The sequence below is a fragment of the Chinchilla lanigera genome, unplaced genomic scaffold, assembly GCF_000276665.1.
Source record: "Chinchilla lanigera isolate Chin_1 unplaced genomic scaffold, ChiLan1.0 scaffold00061, whole genome shotgun sequence".
Taxonomy (NCBI): domain Eukaryota; kingdom Metazoa; phylum Chordata; class Mammalia; order Rodentia; family Chinchillidae; genus Chinchilla; species Chinchilla lanigera.
This window is the reverse complement of record NW_004955462.1, coordinates 9,867,000-9,887,791: the sequence shown is the minus strand read 5'-3', so window position 1 is coordinate 9,887,791 and position 20,792 is coordinate 9,867,000. Positions and strand designations below refer to the sequence as shown.

Sequence of the window (20,792 nt, the reverse complement as noted above, 5' to 3'; positions counted from 1 at the left end):
CTATCATTTATTTTTGGAAATTGTGGATTTGCTAGGCTGAAATTTTATTTTTATGTTGGTTATATTTATAAAACTTCTGTGGGGAATTGTGTTAGGTTTAGAAAGGCCTTCTCCAATTTGAGATGTAACATACTTTACACACTTCATGTTTGCTTCTTGGACTTTTAGAATTGGTTTACATTTTAATTTTCAAACTGCATTCTGGTGACAGTGTGAGATAGGGACTCAGACTGTATTTTTTTCTGAATGGTTAACCAGTTTCTCCACATGTCGTATTAAATAAGTACTCCCACACTAACTTCAAAAATATTGCTTTTGTATAATAAATTCTTTTGTAGATTCAGGTCTAATTCCTGGCTTTTCTGTTCAATTCATGATTTCTTGTATAGAATTATTATTGCTTTACAAGTTTGTATTATCTGGTATTGCAAAGGAACAGTTTCACTCAATTTTTAACCCAACTTCTTTTATTCCCTAGGTAATATTTATCTGTCACATAAGCCTATTTATTCATTCAATTCATTCAAACATTTATTAAACAGTTTTTATACACCCAACATTAGTTGGGAGTATTAGCACACACCTGTGACTCCAGAAGCAGGAGATTACAAGTTCAAGCTCAGCCTGGTCAATTTAGCATCTTAGCGAGATCCTATCTCAAAATAATAAGGGCTGGAGATGTATCTCAGTGAAAAGGCTCTGGATACTGAAACAAGTAAGTAAGAATAGCAGTCCCCATTCTTATGGGGTTTACAAAGAAGTAGGCACATAGGTGGTATCCAGTCCAAATTGAACGAATGTCAAATATTAGTAGAGTTTAGTGGTCAAGAGTTTGGGCATTCAGGTAGATTGCTTGCATTCAATTCTAGTCCCTGCTACTTTCTGGGTGCATTACCTTAAAAAGTTACTCAGCCTGTCTATGCTGCTCATCTGAAACCTTCGGGGTTATTACGAGGATTAAAAGATTTGATGCACTTAGAATATTGCCTGACACCCGGTAAGTTCTAGGTAAGAGTACCTCTCCCTGATCTTGTGCCCCAGGGATCTTCGAATGCTCAGTGGGAGGGGATCCCGCAGCCCTGCTTGGCAGGAGTGTCGCTATGGCCCCTGACTTCCCTGCCTCCTCACACTCAACATGTGTGGGGCTCCACCACCATCTGCCTTGAGGCCCTTGGGCCCAAGCTCATTGTGCCATTTATTGACATTAATGGCTCCCATCCCCAATCTGTTCCCAAACACTAGACTCCTAGGCCATCCTCTTTCCTGCATGGAATCCCCACACAGCTCTGAACATTGTCTTTCTGGCCCATTTTTCTTGCCCACTGTCTCACAAAACCTTTCCATTTGGTCCCCTGGAAGGCGTGTGGGCACACCTTCCTGTATGCACCACCTCTTGGCAGAATGTTTCTTCACTGTCATGTCTGTAGTCCTCCCCACTATTGGCTGCTTCTCCACCGTCTTCCCTGTAAACCCAGCCCTAAATGTGAAGTGAGTGTCCCCTAGCCCATGTTGCTGCTTCCCATCCATTTTCCCTTCCTCCCTCCTGAAACATCCAGGTTTGAGTGCCCTGTTGACAGGTTATGTCACCTACTACTATGCCTCGTTGCTGTCGTCTGTCCCACCAGATCACTCCCACTCATTCCTTGATGATTATGACTCTGGACTTACTGTCGCACTCCCCAGCACTACTTCTGCTGTGGCTTTTGGTGATTTCGGTCTCCATGGAGATGATCTTTTCACATCCCAGTGTCTCACTCTTTGACTTCCTCTCCTCAGTGAACTTGTCTTTCATCGCACTTCCACGACCCACTTAGTCGTACCCTAGACCTCTTCATTAACAATACCACAGTTCTCTGTACGTTCCATTTCAAGCATTATACAGCCTCTCACCATCTCCATCTTGTACCTTATTCCAGCTTCAGCAGTTCTGTTCCACATGGGGCTGACAACCCACTGAAGCCATCACCAGTTTTCCCTGTCTCTTGCCGCACTTGTGTTCTCACTTTGATCTTTAATGCTAAAAGTCCACAATGGAGTTATAATTACTCCCTCGCATATATTCCCTCTGCATTACTCATCCTTTCCTTTCTTTGTTTTACACAATCCAAAGCTTTGCTAAATTCAACACTGCCTGCTCTATGTCAACACCCACACATCAGAATCTCGCTGGAGGAAAACACAGCCATTGCTGCCTGGTGTCCCTGTAAATTCACAACCCCACCCCCAAGGAGGCCCTCACACTGTGTCCTAGTCCACACCCTCTATTTTTGTGGGAGACTCTTCAGTCCTTTCGCTGCTTTCCAACACCTCTTTCCCATTTCCACTTCTAGCTTCATACTTCACTAAGAAAGAAGTAGTCACAAGAGAATAAGCTCCCACACCCCATCTACCTGGCCACAACCTCTTTCCTATGTGCTGATCTCCTGCCCACCCCTGGATGACTGTTCACGGTTTTCCAGCAACCACACTCCGCCGTTCTAAATGCCATCCCTCCCATTCAGAGCATGGCACTGGCAATTTTGTCCTCTTTCTCTGGCCTCAGTGATGCTTCCCTTCCTACTGGATTGTTCCCGTTGCTGTGTAAACTTAGCTTTGTTCCTCCTGTTAAAAATAGAAGCAATTCTTGTTCCTCTTCTCTACTGCTGCGTCAGTGACTCCTTTTTACAAAAAGGTTTTTCAAAAGAGTTACCTTTTCTCCATGTCCTCCATTCTTCTCCCATGCACTCACTCTCTCTCTGTCTCTCTCTCTTTCTCTGTCTCTCTCTCTTTCTCTGTCTCTCTCTGTGTCATGGTACTGGGAATCAAAACCAGGGCCTCATGTATGCAAGGTTAGAACTCTACCATTGAGCCACATCCCCAGCCTGTCCCATCCCATGGTCTCTTGAGCCCAGGCAGGCATTTGTTCCGGTCACTCTGCTATAATTACTCTTACCAGGATCACTAGTGACTTCCGCATTGCTCAATCAAATGATCAAAGTCTCAATCCTCAATTTACCTACTTGCAGCATTTCTTAGACAGTTGAAGTGGGCTCTTGGGTTCAGGTTTTGTTTGAGACAAAACAGTATAAAAGTACAAATGTACAAAAGTGAAAGACGATGCGTAGAGAACCCACACTACCTCTCTGTACAGTTATCAGTGCAGGTGTAGCCTGTTCTGCTTCATCTGTCCCCTGTCCATTCTGCGTACTTCTCACCAGGCTATGTTGAAGCAAAACCCAAACATACTTTAATTTCAATCTGTTATCTCTGAAATATAAGGGCCCTATTTTATGTGTTGTATTGCATTAGATTTTATTACCGCATGTTAACATTCCACAATGGTGCAATCTGTTTTAGAAAATTAGTACATCTTAATTTCAATCTCGTCACCTCCACTCTTTTTCCTCCCCGCCTCCTTTGTATCCCATTTCCCATCTCCAAAACTCTACTTCCTGGTTTCATGAGGAATTCTTTTTTTAAAAAAGACAATATTAGTATCACATCTAAAATCAATTAATAATAATTTCTTACTATTGTCAAATAGTGTTCACATTTTCCCAGGTATCTCAGAAATGTTGTTTGAAATACTACAATAGTGTGAACTGGTGTACAAATAAGTAGCATACACTCTAATTTGTCGATATTTCTCTTTTATTCTATAAATTTCTCCTTTATTTTCTAAACATTTGAAATTTTATGTTGAAAATAGTCTCGCACAGTCTTGATTTTGCTGATTGCATGACTGCCTTTCTGGGTCATATAACATGTTTATCTGCCCGCTGTACCACCTACAAACTGATCATTACCTGTAGACATTGGGCATCTCTTGATTTTTTTTAACCCTACTTTACAGGTGGTGTTTGAACTTCTACTAGGAGGAACAGTCTCTGTTTCTGATCATTGCTCAAATCCACTAGTTTAGCAGTGTTTGAAAAATAGTGATATTCTATCATTCTCTTTTCCTTTCTTTCTCCCTCTTTTTTTCAGCTGAAATACTTTTATGAAAAGAAGCCCTACTATCTCCACTTCACATCAACTATCTAAGATCATTTAAGACAGAGAGGACAAATGTTTCATTACCTATTTTCTTTTTTCTTTGTTTCTTTCCCTTTTTTGGTACCAGGAATCAAACTCAGGACTTTGTGCTTGCCAGGCATGCACTGTGCCACTGAGCTATCTCCCAGGCCCTCATTATCTATTTTCAATTAGTGATGTGAGTTGTTTTTAAGCATATTTCTAAGAGGATCAATGAATTGTCATTGTTATCTTAGTACCACTATAAAAATAAACATGTTTTGGAAGTATGTAATCTACTATAATATTTATTGATGCTCAAAGTGTTCACTCTTTAGCCAGTTGAACTTATTTATTTTTATTTGTTTTTGTCTTTTTGAGACAGGGTCTTGCTATGCAGTTCAGGCTGGCCTTGTGCCCACTTTGTAGCCCAGGCTGGTCTTGAACTTGCAACAGTCCTCTGGCCTCAGCCTCCCAGGTGCGGGGATTACAGGCGTGCACAACCACGCCCAGCTATTGTGAATTTATTTAGATTGACTTTTGAGTCACAGTGACACAATCCCAGTAATCTTTGATAACTTTCCTGATTTCTAGGTTCACATTAAGCATTTTCTCCCCTAGACTTGGGTTCAGCCATACCTCCAAAGAATCTATTTTTTATTTAAAGACCACGATCTGTGTACTAGTGGCACTCTGCTATTTCTGGCTTGGTTTTCACTAAAAGTCTAGCTCAGCAGGCCTGGATTGTTCAAACTTGGGCCATTGAAGCAGTCCATGCTAGCAGTATGACTTGTGACAGCTGTCTTAGGCCATGTGGTGCAGTTGAGCTCTGGAGAGTCATACCTACATGACTGATCCCCAGTAAAAAACTTAACACCAAGGCCTCTGTGGTTGGAAATGCCTCACGCCTGTTGTCACACACTGCTGGGAAAATTAAGCACCATTCCTGTGATACCCCTGGGAGAGAACGACTGGAAGCTTGCATCTGGTCTCTTGGACTTTGCCTCATGTTTTTCTCCTTTGCTGACTTTAACCTGTATCCTTTCATTGTAATAAACTGCAACCAGGAGAGTTGCCGAGTTCTATGTGTTCTTATAGAGATGACTGAGCCTAAACTGGCCTTGGGGACTCCTGACCCTGATCGGGAGCTGTGTCTGCGTCTCTTCACTAGGCAGAAGTAGAAGGTGCTTGTCAGGAAGCTCAGATACATCCTGGTTTCGTACTGGTATTCCAAATAAAATACAGGTCTACAGACTTTAAATTCACTAATATTGCCTATGTATCTCCTTTCAGCCACACCAAAAATACCTGGTTCTCAAAGATAGCAAATAGTAAGTTCTCTTTATCCTACATTACAGCAGTCTCAGGATAGCAATACCAACTCTACCACCAGCCGTATGATTACTGAGGCAACTTAAAGTTTGGTGTTTGTATTTGCTGTTTTGGTTTTAGGGTTGGTCCCAGTGCATGCTCAAAGTAACTTTTAAAGTGATTTGAAGTAGGTTTCTGTGTGTTACAGTGCTGCTAACTGGCTGCACAGACACAATCCACTTACTTTATTTTTACTTCTTAAGAATTAAGTTTTAATTTTGTTTGATATGAAGTATTTATGTTTCTACAGATAATTCTTTGAAATCATCAAAGCTATTCATCTCTGTCCTCTGTGAAACCATCCTTACATTTTTTATTATTCTTTCATTGATTTTTATACTGTATGACCAAACACATACTGAGGCAGATGAAATACCAGATTCTTTACTTTCTTGTATAAATGGTACCGTACTATACATGCTTTTCTTCTCTTTGCTGTTCATAATGCTGCGCCCTAGGATCACTTCACTGTAGAGAGTTACTTCTCATTTCTCTGTACAGTGTATTGTACTTCATTGTGTGGCTAGAGCTCTGCTTATGTAACTTGTCCTATTGATTTGGATTTTTGCTAGTCTTTTGCTATTACAAACTATGCTATAATAGTACCTTGTACATTTGTCTGGTCCTATTTTTACTATTTAGTGTTGGAGATAGTGTTTTAGGATCTAGATTCTCAAAAGACAACTTTGTACTGTGATTGCTGGATCAAATGGTAAATGCTTATATAATTTTGCAAATTTCCACTTCTTTAGGATTATGCCATTTGTTCGTTCTTACCAGAATGTAGAAGAATACTCCCGTTTCACTATAGCATTAGCAATAAAGTATGTGGTCCAGATTTTGAGATTTTGCCAGTCTTCCTGGCAAGAAATGATATCTTAGTGCAGTTTTAATTTACATTCATTTTACCATAAGATGAAAGATACTGAGCTGCTTTTCACAGCATTAAGGGTAATTTTCACTTCTTTTTCTGTACTGTTTGTTCATGTCCCTGATGAGGCTTTTCCTGTTTCAAATTACTACCTTCCTGTAAACTAACACAGCCTTCAATTCCAGAAAGAATAGGTTATGTCAGAGAGACCCAGGTCCTATTGAAAGTGCAGTTGGAGGATAGTATAGGAGCCATGGAGTATCAGCAGTGTGTGATTAGTGCATGGATGAAAGCACAGGCATTTTCAAATAATTGATTAGGGTTTTGAGTTGAAATGAATATTAAATTTCCTGGGTCTTTAAATTCTATTAATGAAATCAATTAATAATTATTCAGTACATACTATGTGTGAGCGCTGTTTTAGCACTGGAGATACAACAGTGAGCTTACTCTCCTTGCTCAGGGAATAGTAGAGAAGGACATGATATCCTTCTTCTGATTCAGCCCAAAGACCTACCCTAAAAGAATGTATTCTCCTTTCTTGTGGTTTCCCATGTTTGCATTTTCACTGCTTGGATTGGTCCCAGAAATTGGAAACCAACCCTACCAGGGAGTCAAAAGCAGTGATAATAATCCTGGTATCTACCATAGAGATGACTGTCACTGCTTGACAAGGACCTTCAACCTCATCTTGTTTCATTATCATCTGCTATCACCGAGGTAGAAACAATCTGAGATCTTGTCACTGCTCAAAGTCACACAGACCAGGACTGCTGGTTTTCAGAGCTTCCTGAGTTATTTCTATAGCATAAGCCTTACAGCCTTAAGGGAATAAAAATAACACAAATACAGTCCTTCCCTTTGGTCTATCTGGTCTAGAAAGCAACTCCTATTAATGGGGCCTTGAGCAATATTTGGCGGTGATGCTGTTTCAGAGTGATTGTTTTGTGGCCAAGCCACAGAACTCTGCTGGGTTATGGAACAGGTTCAAAGAGACTGCAGGATGTTTTTAATGTTCTGGGGAGCGGAGGGGCCAGGGAAAGCCAGTTAGAGAAAAGTGGGAGCAAAAAGATAAAAGTAGTGTGCTGGGAGAGGAGGAAGGCGGCCCTGAGCTGATAAAGCATATAGATTGTTCCCAAGAGGAAGGCCTGAGGCTAACATATGAGGAACTGTATTTAAGCAAATAACTTAAGCGTCCAACCCCCCACCCTTTCTGACTCTCCTTCTCTTCCTCTCTTGCTCCCTCGCTCCCTCCCCCTTTTCTCTCTCAGAAAAAGTTCTATAATAAAGCCTAGAACATTTTAATAGTCAGAGCTGAGCTCGGGTCCTACCTCTGTCACTAACCAGCTTCATGCTCCTTGACAAGTGACTTCAACATTCTGAGCCTCAGTTTCATCGTCTGTAAAGTGAGAGTAATGCAGCTGATAGTGTGGCTGTGACGATTAGGACAGGCCTCATCTTTGGCCATGCTTTATAAAGCTCAGTACTTCTTGCATCTCATAAGCTCCCTTTTCATGTACCTCTGGTACAGTTTCTTCCCTTGATGACTTGTAGCAGGTGTACACATATCACAAAAAAGATTTCAGTAGGGAGACTGACTAGTGATTTGCTGAGGCAGATTTTTCTAGAATGTTGCCAAGTGTTTCGGGAAGGTGTTTGAAACCTCTTCCTGGAGGCCTGGTGAGATGAGATGCTTAGAATCCACTTTGAAAAGCTCCTACTCCAAGACAGCTGCAGCCTCTGCTCCTTTTACAGTGAAATAATTGCCCATTGGCAGTGAGTCCATCTCTCCTCCAGGCAGCACAAAAGCAACCGAGAAGCATCCCGGGTTTTGGTTGCTAAGTTAGGGAGGGAGTGAAAGTACCCTCCATGATGAGTCCAGGTGTCTCCCTGCAGAATTCCTCTCTGCAGCTCTGGAGAGGCACGGTGGATTCTGATGTCACTTTGCCCCCATCCCTGGGAAGACCACTGGGTCTGGCACTGGCACTGAGAGTGCGGAAGGCTCCCTCACCCTGCTGGGTGCAGGCCAGACTGACAGGGTCCATCAGGGCTGCAGGGAACGTGGGAGTGAGCTTCATGTGGGAACAGAAAAGCGTGTTACCATGGGTAGCCTTACACGGATTCAGATAAAAATAATCGTGGAAGAGTGTCACGCTGCATAAGCTATGCTCAATTAAGTCTCTCAACTGTGGAATTCCGCTAGTTGGTTTTATGATGAAAAGGGGTGGAGTGGAAACACAGTGCTTTGGAAGGAAGAAGCTGTGTTGTGCTGCATTGCAGGTCAGCCTGTCCAGGACTTCCTCCAGCCTTGCTCCAGGCCTTGCTCTCTCACCTCTGCCTTGCAAGGAAGGTTTTCTTAGAACACGTCCTTCACACCTTTCTTCCCATACACCCTCACTCTGCATCTCCTCTAGGTCGTGGACTTCACCGCCCTCCTTGACATGGGTCCGCCAAAATTCTCCAGAGCTGCAGGCCTTGGCCCTCACATTCCATAACTGTTTTCACTGTTCTCATTCATTGCTGTCCAATCCCATGTTGGTTTGCAAAGGATTTAAGGTAGACACCAAAATTACACAAAAGATGAAAACTAAGTAAAGGTAACATCAATGATAAGATAAAAAGAGAGGGAAAAAAAGATGAAATCGTGAACAAAGTCTCTTCACCAATTCAATTTAGAAAAATGGTACGCAGTCACTTGATGTGCCACCCGTTTGTATTCTTCCTAGCAACTACTGCAAAGAAGAAAACTGAAATTTTGTATAGTTTGTGGTGTCCTTAAGTTAAAACAGTATGTGTACAGCAAGGTCGTTGTCATGAGTAGTGATGACCTTCCTAGTAAACAAACTTGCAGAGAAAATTCTCTGGTGGATTCTTTCCAGCAAGTAATGGATAGTGTAGTGAGCAGTATGCTCTACAACACCCTAACAATAAATCCAACAGAGAGAGACTTAATACTATTTCTGTCAATTTCTATAGTAGCTCCCAGTGGAATTATGCCAAAGTATTCATGTAAAATAACTCCAGTAAGAGTGGAGATGTTATGAACCAAGTATAAAGATCTGATGGCTTGGCCTGAGACAAGGGTACGGTAATTGTATTATATACTTTGTAAAATTCTCTGTATTACTTCTTCTTTGCCTGAGGAGGGTGCCACCCAGTTATGCAGGGGCAGTGGGGGAGATAGGAGAGAAATGACAACCTCAGAAATAATCATGTTAAAAGACAAAATTACAACAAATAGAGTTTTTCAGATCCTAATTGGCTTTTATTTACCACGTGTCCATATGTATAGCCAGAGAAAAGGAAGCAACAAACAGAAAGCGGAAGTTAGGTACAAAGGCAGTGGTGTTGGTGCTAGTGAGGCATTTGCTTTATTTGAACGTGGCTAGAAGAGTTGGCCACCGGGGATTAGCTAAAGCTTGCTGCTGTGATTGGCTAAGACCCAGCGACCTATTACAAAGGCAGATTCCTCTATTGTTAGCTCTTCCATTTGTTTACTTACTGAGTTAGCCTGCAGCTTTTTACATAACTACTCAGGCCAAATTTAGTTTGATTTAACAGTCCTTAGATAGACTCGGAAGTTGGTAGATAAATGTTTATGCCTTCAGCAGGGCCACTATTGGACTCCAGTTGTCCACAGCAATAGGCAGCTCAGTCAGACTTCATTGACTTTTCCCTGCCCAGCTCTCCTTGCTCCATCTCATCTGTCTCCTGATATCCCCTCGGAAGACAGACGCTGAGATCTCATGCTCTGTTTTTAGATGCCGGAAAACAAGGTAGCCAGAGAAAAGGAAGCAACAAACAGAAAGTGGAAGTTAAGTACAAAGGCAGTGGGATTGGCTATAGTGAGGCATTTGCACCAGATCTAGCTGAAAGATTGGGCTAAGGAACTCCTGAAGGGGTCAGGAAGGAATAAAGTAATGGGCAACATAAAAGCTCTGCCTGATAAATGTGTCGTTTTTCAAGCAATAGGCATTTCATGATAATATAGGAAGACTACCGCAATAATTCAAGTTAATTTGTCACTGTTTAACAAGAAGATTTTGATTGCCTTTTTACATCCCTTTTAATTTTCCTCCCTTCCAGTAAAGGAAATTCAGTGGCTCTGGCATGTTGCCCTTGGACCAGTTCACCTGGCTTCTGGTGATCAAAGCCATTCAGACTTCGGTTTGAGTTGATCACATTTCTGTCCTAATGGCTGCTTCCCTTCATTATCTTATGTCATTGGTCTGTTTTCCAAGACTTTTGTACAAGACTTGCTCTTGTGATTAGGTCTCTAGTGGTTTCTAGTCATCATGGAGGAATACCTTTCTGAGAGTGAAGATGAAAACCTGGGTGAGCAACCCCTTCCCAAGGGGAAGAGGAACTGCTGTGAGGCTGTTTCTCCTTTGTGACCCCTGACAACTTGGGCTGTGTACGATTATGGTCATGCCATATTGCAGGGGCAGAGCACCAAACTGAGTCTAGAAGTACAAGTATTCACCATGGGGTCTCCTTAGACTAGTGCAATTTCACTTTCCTCTGCCTCTTTTCTTCCTCTTCCCACTATCTTACTATTACTCTGCAGCTGTAGGTGCCACCATAGAATAAAAATGGCAAATCACTGGGTGTGGTAGTGCACACCTATATAATCCCAGCACTCAGGAGGCTGAGGCAGGAAGATTGCCATGGGTTCAAGGCTAGCCTGTGCTACACAGTGAGTTCAAAACCACCCTGAACTACATAGTGAGATATTGCCTCAAAAAAAAAAAAAAAAAAAAAAGAAAGAAAAAGAAATCATTCCAAGATTACTGAAAGCCAAGTAGAGTACGTTCTCATAGTTTTTCTTCCCCTTTCTTCCTGTATAAATCAATGTTTTCCCTTAAGTTGTAGGTATCAGATATTTTGTCCTAGCAATAGGAAGATGTTTAAGATAGATTCTGGTATTGGTAGTAGGGTTGTTGCTGTGACTATACCTGACCATGTGGTATAGAAGCCTTTGGAACTTCTTTGTGAAAAGAATTTGTAACTGTTTGGAAAAGTAGGCTAGAAAAGCATCAAAATTTTGTGAGCAGGGTGGTCACTTCAGCAGCACATATACTAAAATTTTGTGAGTAATGATTGATGTGAAGTCAGCTCAAAAGACCAGAATGTTAACAGAAATGCAAACAGTAAAGGCCAAGCTCAGGAAGCTTCAACTGAGGACAGGGACTCCATTGGCTGTTAGACTAGAGGCCATGTGTGTTACACCCTGGCAGAAAATATGTCTACATTTTGCCTATGTTCTGAGATTTTATGGGAGACTGAGATTAAGAGTGATGGACTAATCAGTCTGGCAAAAGAAATTTCAAGGCAACTCAACCTTTAGGCTGTGGCATGGGTACTGCTGGCTGCTTTTAACCAGATCTACAGTAAAAAAAAATCAAGAGCAAGCAGCAAAGTCAAAGAATATAGAAAATTTTCAGTTTTGTCAGAAAGGAAGTACCCAAGAAGTTACAGCCTTGGAGAATGTGGTTATTGAAAAAATTAGCATTGAAAAGAACCCAAGTATTTTTGCATGGGGACAATAGAAAAGATGGTTTGAGAGCATCTCAGGAATCAGCAAGACTCCACCCTTCACAGGCTCACAAGTAGAAAAGTGAAAGATTCTGCTTTGAGAAGAGAGCCCTAGGGAGTCCAGCTAATTTAGGGTCAAGCAGAAAAGTTTCCTGCAGCTCAGCCATCCAGGCACTCAGAAGCCTCTGCAACCCTGATCCAAGAAGAACGGGCTACTGCTCAAATTGACAGCAGACTTTTGTGTCATCCTCATGGGGCTGGTTTTACAGACAGAATGCAAGAGCTATGGGGTCATGGAGGCTTTAACCCAGATTTCAGAAGAAGGTGTAGGGGGCCATGCCGTGTGCCCCTGAGAGGGCAATGGATGTGTGCAGCTGTGAGAGTGAAGCCAAAAGCTTAGTGTAAGTTGGAGTCTTCAGAAACATGAAACATCTGCGAGGAAAGTGTCAAGTAGTGAGAGGAGCCACTCTAGGAGAGAAGCCGTGAGGGCTGCAAGGAGGCAGTACTGTAGGGACAATATGGTCCAGTTCCTCTGGAGCTCACATCTCACTTCAACCTGCCTGCAGTGTTAGACATGGAACTATAGGATTTACTGTTTGCCATGCAGGGTTTCAGTTGTACTCTGGTCCAATTTCTTTCTATTCTCCCATTCCTTCTTTTTGAAATGGAAAATTTATCTTCTGCTGTTGTATGTTGGAAGTTATAACCTTTTATGATTTTAACAGGGGGTCGCAACTAAGAATTTGCCTTGAGCTTTAGAGGAGATTTTGGACTTGGCTTTTCAGCCATGCTAGACTTGCTAAAACTGTGGCAGCTCTTAGAGGTGGACTAAACACATTTTCCATAATGACATGTTCATTAATCTTTTGGAGGTCAGGAACAGAGCTTTGGGTGGAGATGTAGACCCTCAGAATTCTCAGGTGTGAGAAAGGTGATTGGATCATGAGGTGCTGTACTCATCACTAGATTCATCCATTGAGTTCAGTACCTTAGTGTGCTGTTAGAAGGGGAGGCCTGGTTGGAAGTGGATCACGGGGTGGCGGGGGGGAGGGAGGGTGACCTGGAGGGTATATTCTTGTCTCTGGCTCTTTCCTCCTCTCTCTGTTTCCTGGATACTATGGGTTAAACACCTTTTTGTTCACTATAGCCCTCTGCCATTCTGTTTTTGGCCTTGGAGCCAGCCAGTCATGAACTGAAACCAACATAACTTTTCCTCCTTTAAGTTGCAGGTGTGAACATTTTGTCCCAGTAATGGAGATAACTAAGACAGCAAGTCAATGAGGAAAAGAAAAAAAAAGTATTTTGAATACTTTTCAAAGTATTCAGTGCTGGAATAATTGTACACACACACAAATTTCAAAATAAGGACCTGTCAAAAGTCAAAGAAGGCAGCTAGAAAGCAGGTCCCACTGTCAAATATGGGCAATTGCATGTCAAAATAATGATAGTAATGAGTTATTGTGAATAAAACCAAAATGTGGAAGTCCATCAATATTTTATAAATTCATGAATAAAAAATTTGGTGAGAATTGAAATGTTTACATAGTATCTTAGGCCATCCCAGTCCATCCCAGTGTTCACCCTTTGCAATAGAAACAAGTAACTTTGGAGTGGAGAAACCTTGCAGGCACTGCCTTTACCCAGTGATAAAGTTAGTATCAGTAATGGGAAAATTGAAATCCTGTAAATCCTGTGCCACCTGGTGGGATGCAATGAAAGGAATACAGCTTCACTTCTGTGATTTTTCTCATCAAAGGTGCATAAGTTTACTCAGAAGGAAGTATCAGACAACTCAGATTGAGAAACCTTTTACAAAATAACTGGCTTGTAGTCATCAGAAGTGTCAGTTATGAAAATCAAAATAAGCAGGCTAAATACATATGCCAATAATCCACTGAGTAATTCTAAGCTGAATTTTTTGTTCTCATGGACATTACTGAGAAACTGGTAGATATGAAATGAGTTTTGAAAGTAAGATGGTATTAAAGCATTGATGTGACTTCTTGGTTTTGATGGCTTTGATAGTTGTATAGGAGAGTGTCCTTAGAGAAAACACAAACTAAAGTATTTGGAGGGCTGTGGAGTGTTATGTAAGCAGGTTATTCTCAAATAGTTTAGGTCAAAATAGTCTTTGTATTGTATACTTAAATTTTTGTAAGTTTGAGATTGTTTCAAGGAAAATAACATAAGGGGGAAAAGTGTAGGGGAGGGACCCTGTGGAATGACTCCCTTTCTGCCCGTGTGTGGCATGTGCATTGTGCCTGGGGGCAGCCTCTGCCACATACCTGGAGTGCACCTGGAGGACCAACCCTCTGAGGAGTGGACACCCCTCCCCTGGCATCAGAAAGACATGGAATGACGCTTGTTCTTCAGGCTCTCAAAATAGGATATGAATGTTTCTCAAGTTTCTTGCAACTTACCCTACTTTAAGTGCATTTTTTAGTAAGTGAGCTTTAACTCTTTGAGAACTATTTATACCAATGCACCCTCATCTCCCTTCCCAGGTGATGGGGATGGGAGTGAGGTGGAGAAAAGAACCCTGATAGCTACAGTACTCGCAGTCAGAGGTGAAGGTAGTGTGTTGGTGATTCTCCATCTGCACCCCTGCCTTCCCGCCGCCTCTGTTCTTCCTTTCCTTCCCCACTTTGTACGCCAAGGAGTTGATCCTGCAGAGAGCCAGGGCTGGCTCACTGCCCACCAGCTACTCCTTGGCTTCTGCCATGGGAGAGAACATGGCCATTGTGTTTCCTCCCCTGCCTACTGCCCACGCTGTGCTGCTGTTCTGGCAGTGCCATCTCTCCGTGGCCCTGTTTCCTACTGAAAACCTCCCCTCACTTCCAGCTCTCAGTGGGCTCTGCCAGGCTTCGCCCCGCCTCTCTGCTTGCTTCTAGGGCCTGGAGGAGGTGATGGCTTTCCCAACACACCAGTGTTTCTGGAATATGCTTCCCTCAATGAAAGACAAGAGCTAAGCAATATATGATGGCCTTAAAAGCTGAATGTTCTACACAAGCACCTATCTGTCAAGAATCATTTCACTTTGCTTTAGAGTCATCTGTACAAGGACACTGTGAGAACAGAGGAAGATGGAAAACCTACGAAGGTGTAGGAGATGCTGTGACTGTTCCATGTACCCCTCGCCTCATGTGTGGAGGAGGGTAACACCATCCTGACACACGTGACTCCATCTGGGCTGTGATAGGAGCAGAAGTGAGGGAAGCTCCCACTCAGCAGGAGCTTAAAGGGTCACTTTAAATCTTCTGGATTTTCTTGCCATCCCGAAGTCAGTGTGATCTTCAGCCTGAGTTGCAGATGAGAAACTTGTGGAGCAGTGCTGAGCCAAGCTGGGATGTGGTGTGTGAGTAAGATACAACTCTCTGGTGCTAGAAGCCACTGAGGTTTTATGTGGGTACCTGTGGTAGATTCACTCTTGGTCAACTTGTAGCACTAAGTTGAACTCAATCAGCGTGGTTCTGGGTGTGGAAGGCCATCTGAGGATTGTTGCCAACGGCCTAAAAAGAGAACTGGAAGGGAGGATGTGTGCTATTGATTCTCCTGGAGAAGCTTACCAGACTGGTTTTCCTGATAGGAACTCAGCTGTTGTCATCATTGGAGGAGCTCTAGTCCTCCTTCCTGTCACTGAGAATGGCTATGGTTCTCTTCGGGGGACCTCTAGTCTGTAATTTGAATGTCACTTCCTGGTTCCAGTGCAGATCCTTCACCAAGCTAGCACAGACTTTCTAGCTTCCACCACTGACCTTTGGGCCTTCCCAGTGCAGATCCTTGATACAGACTTGCATGAGACATTGTCGTGGGCTCTAGGCCTCCAGCTAGACTTGTGCAGGACATTGCTATGGGGCCTAAGCTGGATTCTTTGGGTCTCTAGTGTGCGGACAGATCTCCCATACTCTTTTGCATTTGACTCTCGGGGTGAATATTATAAAATATTCCTATAAATTATGTGTCCTGTATTAAATCTTTTCCCTTGTAAAATCTGACTACAACAGTACCACAGCATAGCTTGGCTTAAGCTGACTGATAAAAAGATGCTTCCTTTGTGTTATATAAAAAAATAGCACAATTATCAGTTTTTAAAAGTCCACACTCTAGGTCATTCTTTTAAAGATGAACTAGGGGCCAGGGATATAGCTCAGCAGCACAAGCGCCTGCCTAGCAAGTATAAGGTCCTGAGTTCAGTTCCCAGTACCAAATAAATAAATAGAATTGAAAGATGAACTAATGGTACAGTCTCACCCTGCAGCATATCATGGGCCTTTCCCACCACCTGAAAACATAGGATATATCCATAAAGTGACAAGAAAACTCAAGTACAAAGATAAGCACAGAGCTATCAAGTAACGTGATAAAAGTCCAATTTTAAAAAAGAGAGATCTCCCCAGTGCGACTGTGAACGAGCTGCCTGGGCCTCGGTCTGTCCGGTTTTGGAGCGTCATCTCTGCAGAAGGGAGCGCCCACATTAGGGCTGCCTGACCGTGGTGCTCGGTGCTGCTCACATTTTCACTGGGACGGTTGATGTTTTTAAAAGTGATCGGGCAACAAAATCGAACTGGCTTTTAATGTTCTAGTGGTTTCATGTGGTCTACCTCTAATCCCAATATTCCTGAAAATCTGGTTATTTCTAGGATGTCATTTTTTTTGGTAGTACTGGGAATTGAACTCATGACTTTCCACTTGCAAGGCAGGCAGCCCTATATCTGCAGCCCTAGGATGTCATTTTGCAGAACGCAGTTTTTCAGAAATGTGTATAGCTATACCTAAAGTACCTATTTTAAAACAGGTCGTAAATGTGGTGTACAAATTTTAAATTTAAACAAAAAACTCTAACTCTGTCTCCACCCCGACAATTCTCCTCCTCCCATCCTGCACGTGGCGGGGGGGTCAGGAGGAAGGGGGGTCAAGTGCAAACAGCAAGGCCGGCAGAATCAGGGCGAGTCTCTTCCTCACTCTACCACCTTCTAGCAGCTTCATCTCCGATGACATTAACTCTCCGAGCCTCCGGCTCCTCCTCTGTAACTGGGAGGGGAGCTGAAAGATGGAATGAGCAACTGTGGCAGAAATCTGCATCCCATCCTTCCTTCCAGAGCCCATAGAACAAGGGCACGGGTGTGTGCTTCCCTGCCTCCCCGGCAATGGTGTGCGGCCTTGCGCCCAGTGCCGTCCTGAGCAGAGGCGGTTGCTCACCTCCGGGTCAAGATTTGAAGAAACCACTGTGCCTTGGTTGTGCGCACTTCCTTCTCTGCTGGCTGGAGACATAGGCTCAAGCCCTTGAGGATGAAAGACCCGGATGCGGTCCCCAGCCCTTGAGAACAGAAGATCCTATTGGACCAGACAGAGGGCTGGGAACCTCAGTGTCTCAAAAAGTGTTTGCTTGTATTATACTTCAGCCATGACACATTTTTAGTCCATTTTTTTTTAAACAGCAGTTCGGCTTAAAACCAAAATCCACTCAGCAGCAGAGGAGTATTAAGTCCCCTCTTAAAGATAAACTTTAAAATCATTACATCCTAGATCAGAGTAGGAATATCCAGCATCTGCTTGAGAGCAAGAGCAGGTCCCGAACTGACTTAATGGGAGCTAGGGTAAAGTCTTAGCAAATCTGAAAACTGTGTCACTGTGGAAAGAGGGCAAAGGGAAGGGGTGACATGTTGGCTGAGGAGGTGCAGAGAGAGTGGACACACAGAAACCAGGGTTGGTCTTTCTGGAAACTCACCTGAGGAGACGCAATCTCAGTATGCAGATACTGCAGGTGTCCCCAAAGAGCCCCTCCCACAGGAACACACTTTCAAATAGGATCGCTTCTGCAGATGCCCAGGGCCCCCATCCAGAGTACCCAAGGATGGGCCCAAGCACAACAATCTTCCAAGATCTCCACAGGTGAAGAGATACCTGGCTAGAGCCAGACATGATGGTGCATGCTGTAATCCCAGCCCTCTGGGAGGCTGAGGCAGGAGAAACGCAAATTCAAGCCCAGCCTGGCAATTTGACTCAGACCCTGTCTTTAAAAAAAAGCCTCATTATAGACTGCTGTAGAGTAGAACAGAGATGCCTTGGAGGCAGGACAGCCACATTCTCTGTGACAGAACGAGAGCACCATGTGCCCTTCTCAGGAGGGCACTCAGGGTGTTGGGGGCAAGCACTCCCTGCCCTCTTCCTGGACGGTCCCGCTGCCACTGCAGGCTTCTGGGTGTGCCCCACCAGCAGGAGGGCTCCTTGTGTCCCCAGAATCCCTGGAGGCACCCCTGCAAGGCCCACTGTGCCCACAAGCAGTGGGACCCCAGGATTCAGTCCTGGTCACTTCACTGTGCCTCCAGAAAGAAGAAGAGGCCAGCAGGGAGCAGCCTTGGCCTGGCGAATACAAGCTCTGCCTTGGTGTCAACCAGACCCACACTGCCAAAGAGAAGAGTTTCCACTGTCAATTTTATTATTCCTGAAGTCATTTCAAATTAAGCAAAGGATTTAACAAAACATATAAAAATAGACATTTAAGAAATCACAAGCGGACAGCATATTTATGGAATTGCTTTTCTGGTCACCCAGAAAAGTCAACAGCATTTGCCTAATAGTAAGCCGCATCTGGATGACACCAGACACTGGAGCAGAGACACCGCTTGACGCTGGCAAGCAGAAGAATTTCCGGCCACCTCTGCGGCTGCAGGAGGGTGGAGGACAGCAAGACAGGCAGCAGCAGCGGGAGGGTCCTGGACTTCGCATGGAGCTACATCCTCAGCCCTTTTTTATTTTGTGTTTCTGAGACAGGGCCTCAGTAAGTGGCCGTGGTGGGACGGAATTTTTCAATCCTCCTTCCTCAGCCTCCCTCGGTAGTGGGACTGCAGGCGTGCACCACTGTGCCAGGCTGTGTGAGTTCATTTTCCATCAGTTCCATCACTGTCTAACTTGTGGGTTTGGGTGGGGAACATCCACCTGTCCACAGACATACCAGGAAGACCCAAGCTGACAAAGCAGCTCCCAAACGCAGACCCCAGGGCTGCAGGGAAGGCAGGCATGGTAGGGCCCAGGCCCTGCTCCCAGAAGCTCGGATTCCACCACAACTAGAACCTCCTGTGAGCCCAGGATCCTGTGAGGACAAAGCACACGACTGTCCCCAGGAGTGCGGGCGACCAGGATAGGGGTATAGCAAGCTTTGTGAGCAGAGATAGGCCTGCAGGAGAGGCAGGCTTTTGCAAGGCAGAGAGGGAAAGTACATGAGCACAGGAGGCGGCCCTGGCCAGGGGACCAGAGCAGAGGCTGGGATGTGTGGGCCCCCAAGCAGGAACAGGGAGTCCCTCACGTGCACCTTCCTTCATTCCACAAGAATGCAACGAGTGCAGCCCCAACAGGCACAGGGAGGCGCCATCCGAGGTAGCATGGCTCTATGCATAGCTCCGGGCAGGGGCGCCTGCGCTCAGAGCTGTGCTTCGGAAGCAGGGCCAGCTGAGGGAGAGTCGGGGCTGCCGCCTGGTGCAGTGGGGAGCGTGTGGGCAGCCAGCACGGTCAGCACAGGTGGGATCTCCGTAGCCATGTGGGTGCGACCCGCCCGTGTCTGGGGGAGCAGCTGGGAGGGAGCACCGAGGGAGACCGTGGAAGGATGGCCCGTCACCATTCCTCCTCTGCCTGCAGCAGGCCCGGTCACTGGTCAGGGTGGCTGGGGGGGGACTGGCGCCCGGAGCTCCTCTGGTCTTCACGCCTGTCTTTGTCATCCTCCTCCCTCTCTCTGGGAAACTCTCGCACTTGCTCTGGTGGAGCCCGGTAAACTGCCCGGTCCCTTTAAGGCAAGGGAAACAGAGGAGAAAGGTCTGCCCTCGAGTGGTTGTGAGGGGTCTGGGAAGAGCAGCCGCTGGACCCCACCCGCCATCCCTACCTGCCTGCCGCAGAGGGACAGAAGAGGCCACCACCGTATTCCCCCCAGGGGTGGAGAGTGTCGGGGACGACACAGGTGCTGGGAGCGCCAAGGATCCCTCCCCAAGGCTGGCAGGCCCAGGACTCAGTGCAGCTTCTGGTTAGGGCCAGCCATGTTCTCCGCAGCTCTCAAATGAGGGCGTCGAGCGCAGCTGCTCCCCCAGAGGGAGTGTAAGTGGCCTTTCTGTGAGGAGCTGCTGCCCGTTTCCAATCCACCCAGGCCCCCCAACAGGCCTCCCGCCCAGACACTCACGGCCTTGCGTCCTCCTTGTCCTCTTTCCTGTCTGTGTCCCGGCAGCAGCAGAAGTAGATGATGACGCCAATGATGATGAGGGCCGCCACCACACCACCCGCGATGCCCGCGTACAAAGCCACGTTCATGGAGGCTGCAGAAGGACAGAGTGGCTGCATCTCCTGGGCCCCTGACTGAGCCCAACACCAAGGGAGACAGCAGAGCCAGGGACAGGAGCCAGCCCAGGCCTCCCCCGAGCCCTGGCTGCCATGTCCAGTCACATTTCACCAAAAGAGAGGCGTAGTCCGGTGGGAATGTAACCACACAGGCGGGGGACTGGTCCTCAGGTGAGGGCACAGAAGGCTCTGCATCTCAACACTCCAGGCTCCCGGACTCCAGCAGTAACCTGCGCTGTCAGCTCTGCCAGCACCTAGCCTAGCCTGAGCTAGATGTGGCACACCAGTTCAGAAGGATGGGCTGCAGACCGGCTGCTGGCACTGGGCACCTCCCCTGTGCTCACTGAGTGGCCCTCGGAGGAGCAGGATGAGGAGTCTACAGATATTAGTCCCAGGCTCTGCGGCCCAAGCGCAGGGGAACTTGGCTGGCCGCAGGTGAGGGGATGTGGCCTCGGGCACCGCAGCCGCCCTGCACATGCGCGGTCCCAGTGAGGCTCTGGACCCAGCTGGTCCCCTCGGGCCCCGCCCACCCTCCCTTCTGCTCTCACGCGGTCTGACGGTCAGTGTGATGTTGCAGGTCTCCATCCCCATCTCGTTTCTGGAGAAGCAGGTGTAGTAGCCTGAGGTGAGTATGGAGATGTTCTTCAGAAGGAGGCTCTGGCCTGAGGCTGTGGGGAGAGAGGGGTCAGGGGGTGCCGGG

General features: G+C 45.5%; 1 protein-coding gene across 1 annotated transcript in view; it reads right to left on the bottom strand.

The window, feature by feature from the left end:
• Positions 1 to 17,853: 17,853 nt before the first annotated feature.
• Gpa33 (glycoprotein A33 (transmembrane)) overlaps positions 17,854 to 20,792 on the bottom strand; it is a 29,751-nt gene continuing 26,812 nt past the window's right edge. Inside the window, exons 5-7 of the mRNA XM_005398235.2 lie at positions 20,641 to 20,760; positions 19,938 to 20,070; positions 17,854 to 19,550 (exon numbers count right to left, since the gene is read on the bottom strand). Coding sequence (XP_005398292.1) covers positions 19,415 to 19,550; positions 19,938 to 20,070; positions 20,641 to 20,760 — 389 coding nt within the window. The 3' untranslated portion in view covers positions 17,854 to 19,414. The remainder of the gene's footprint in view (positions 19,551 to 19,937; positions 20,071 to 20,640; positions 20,761 to 20,792) is intronic.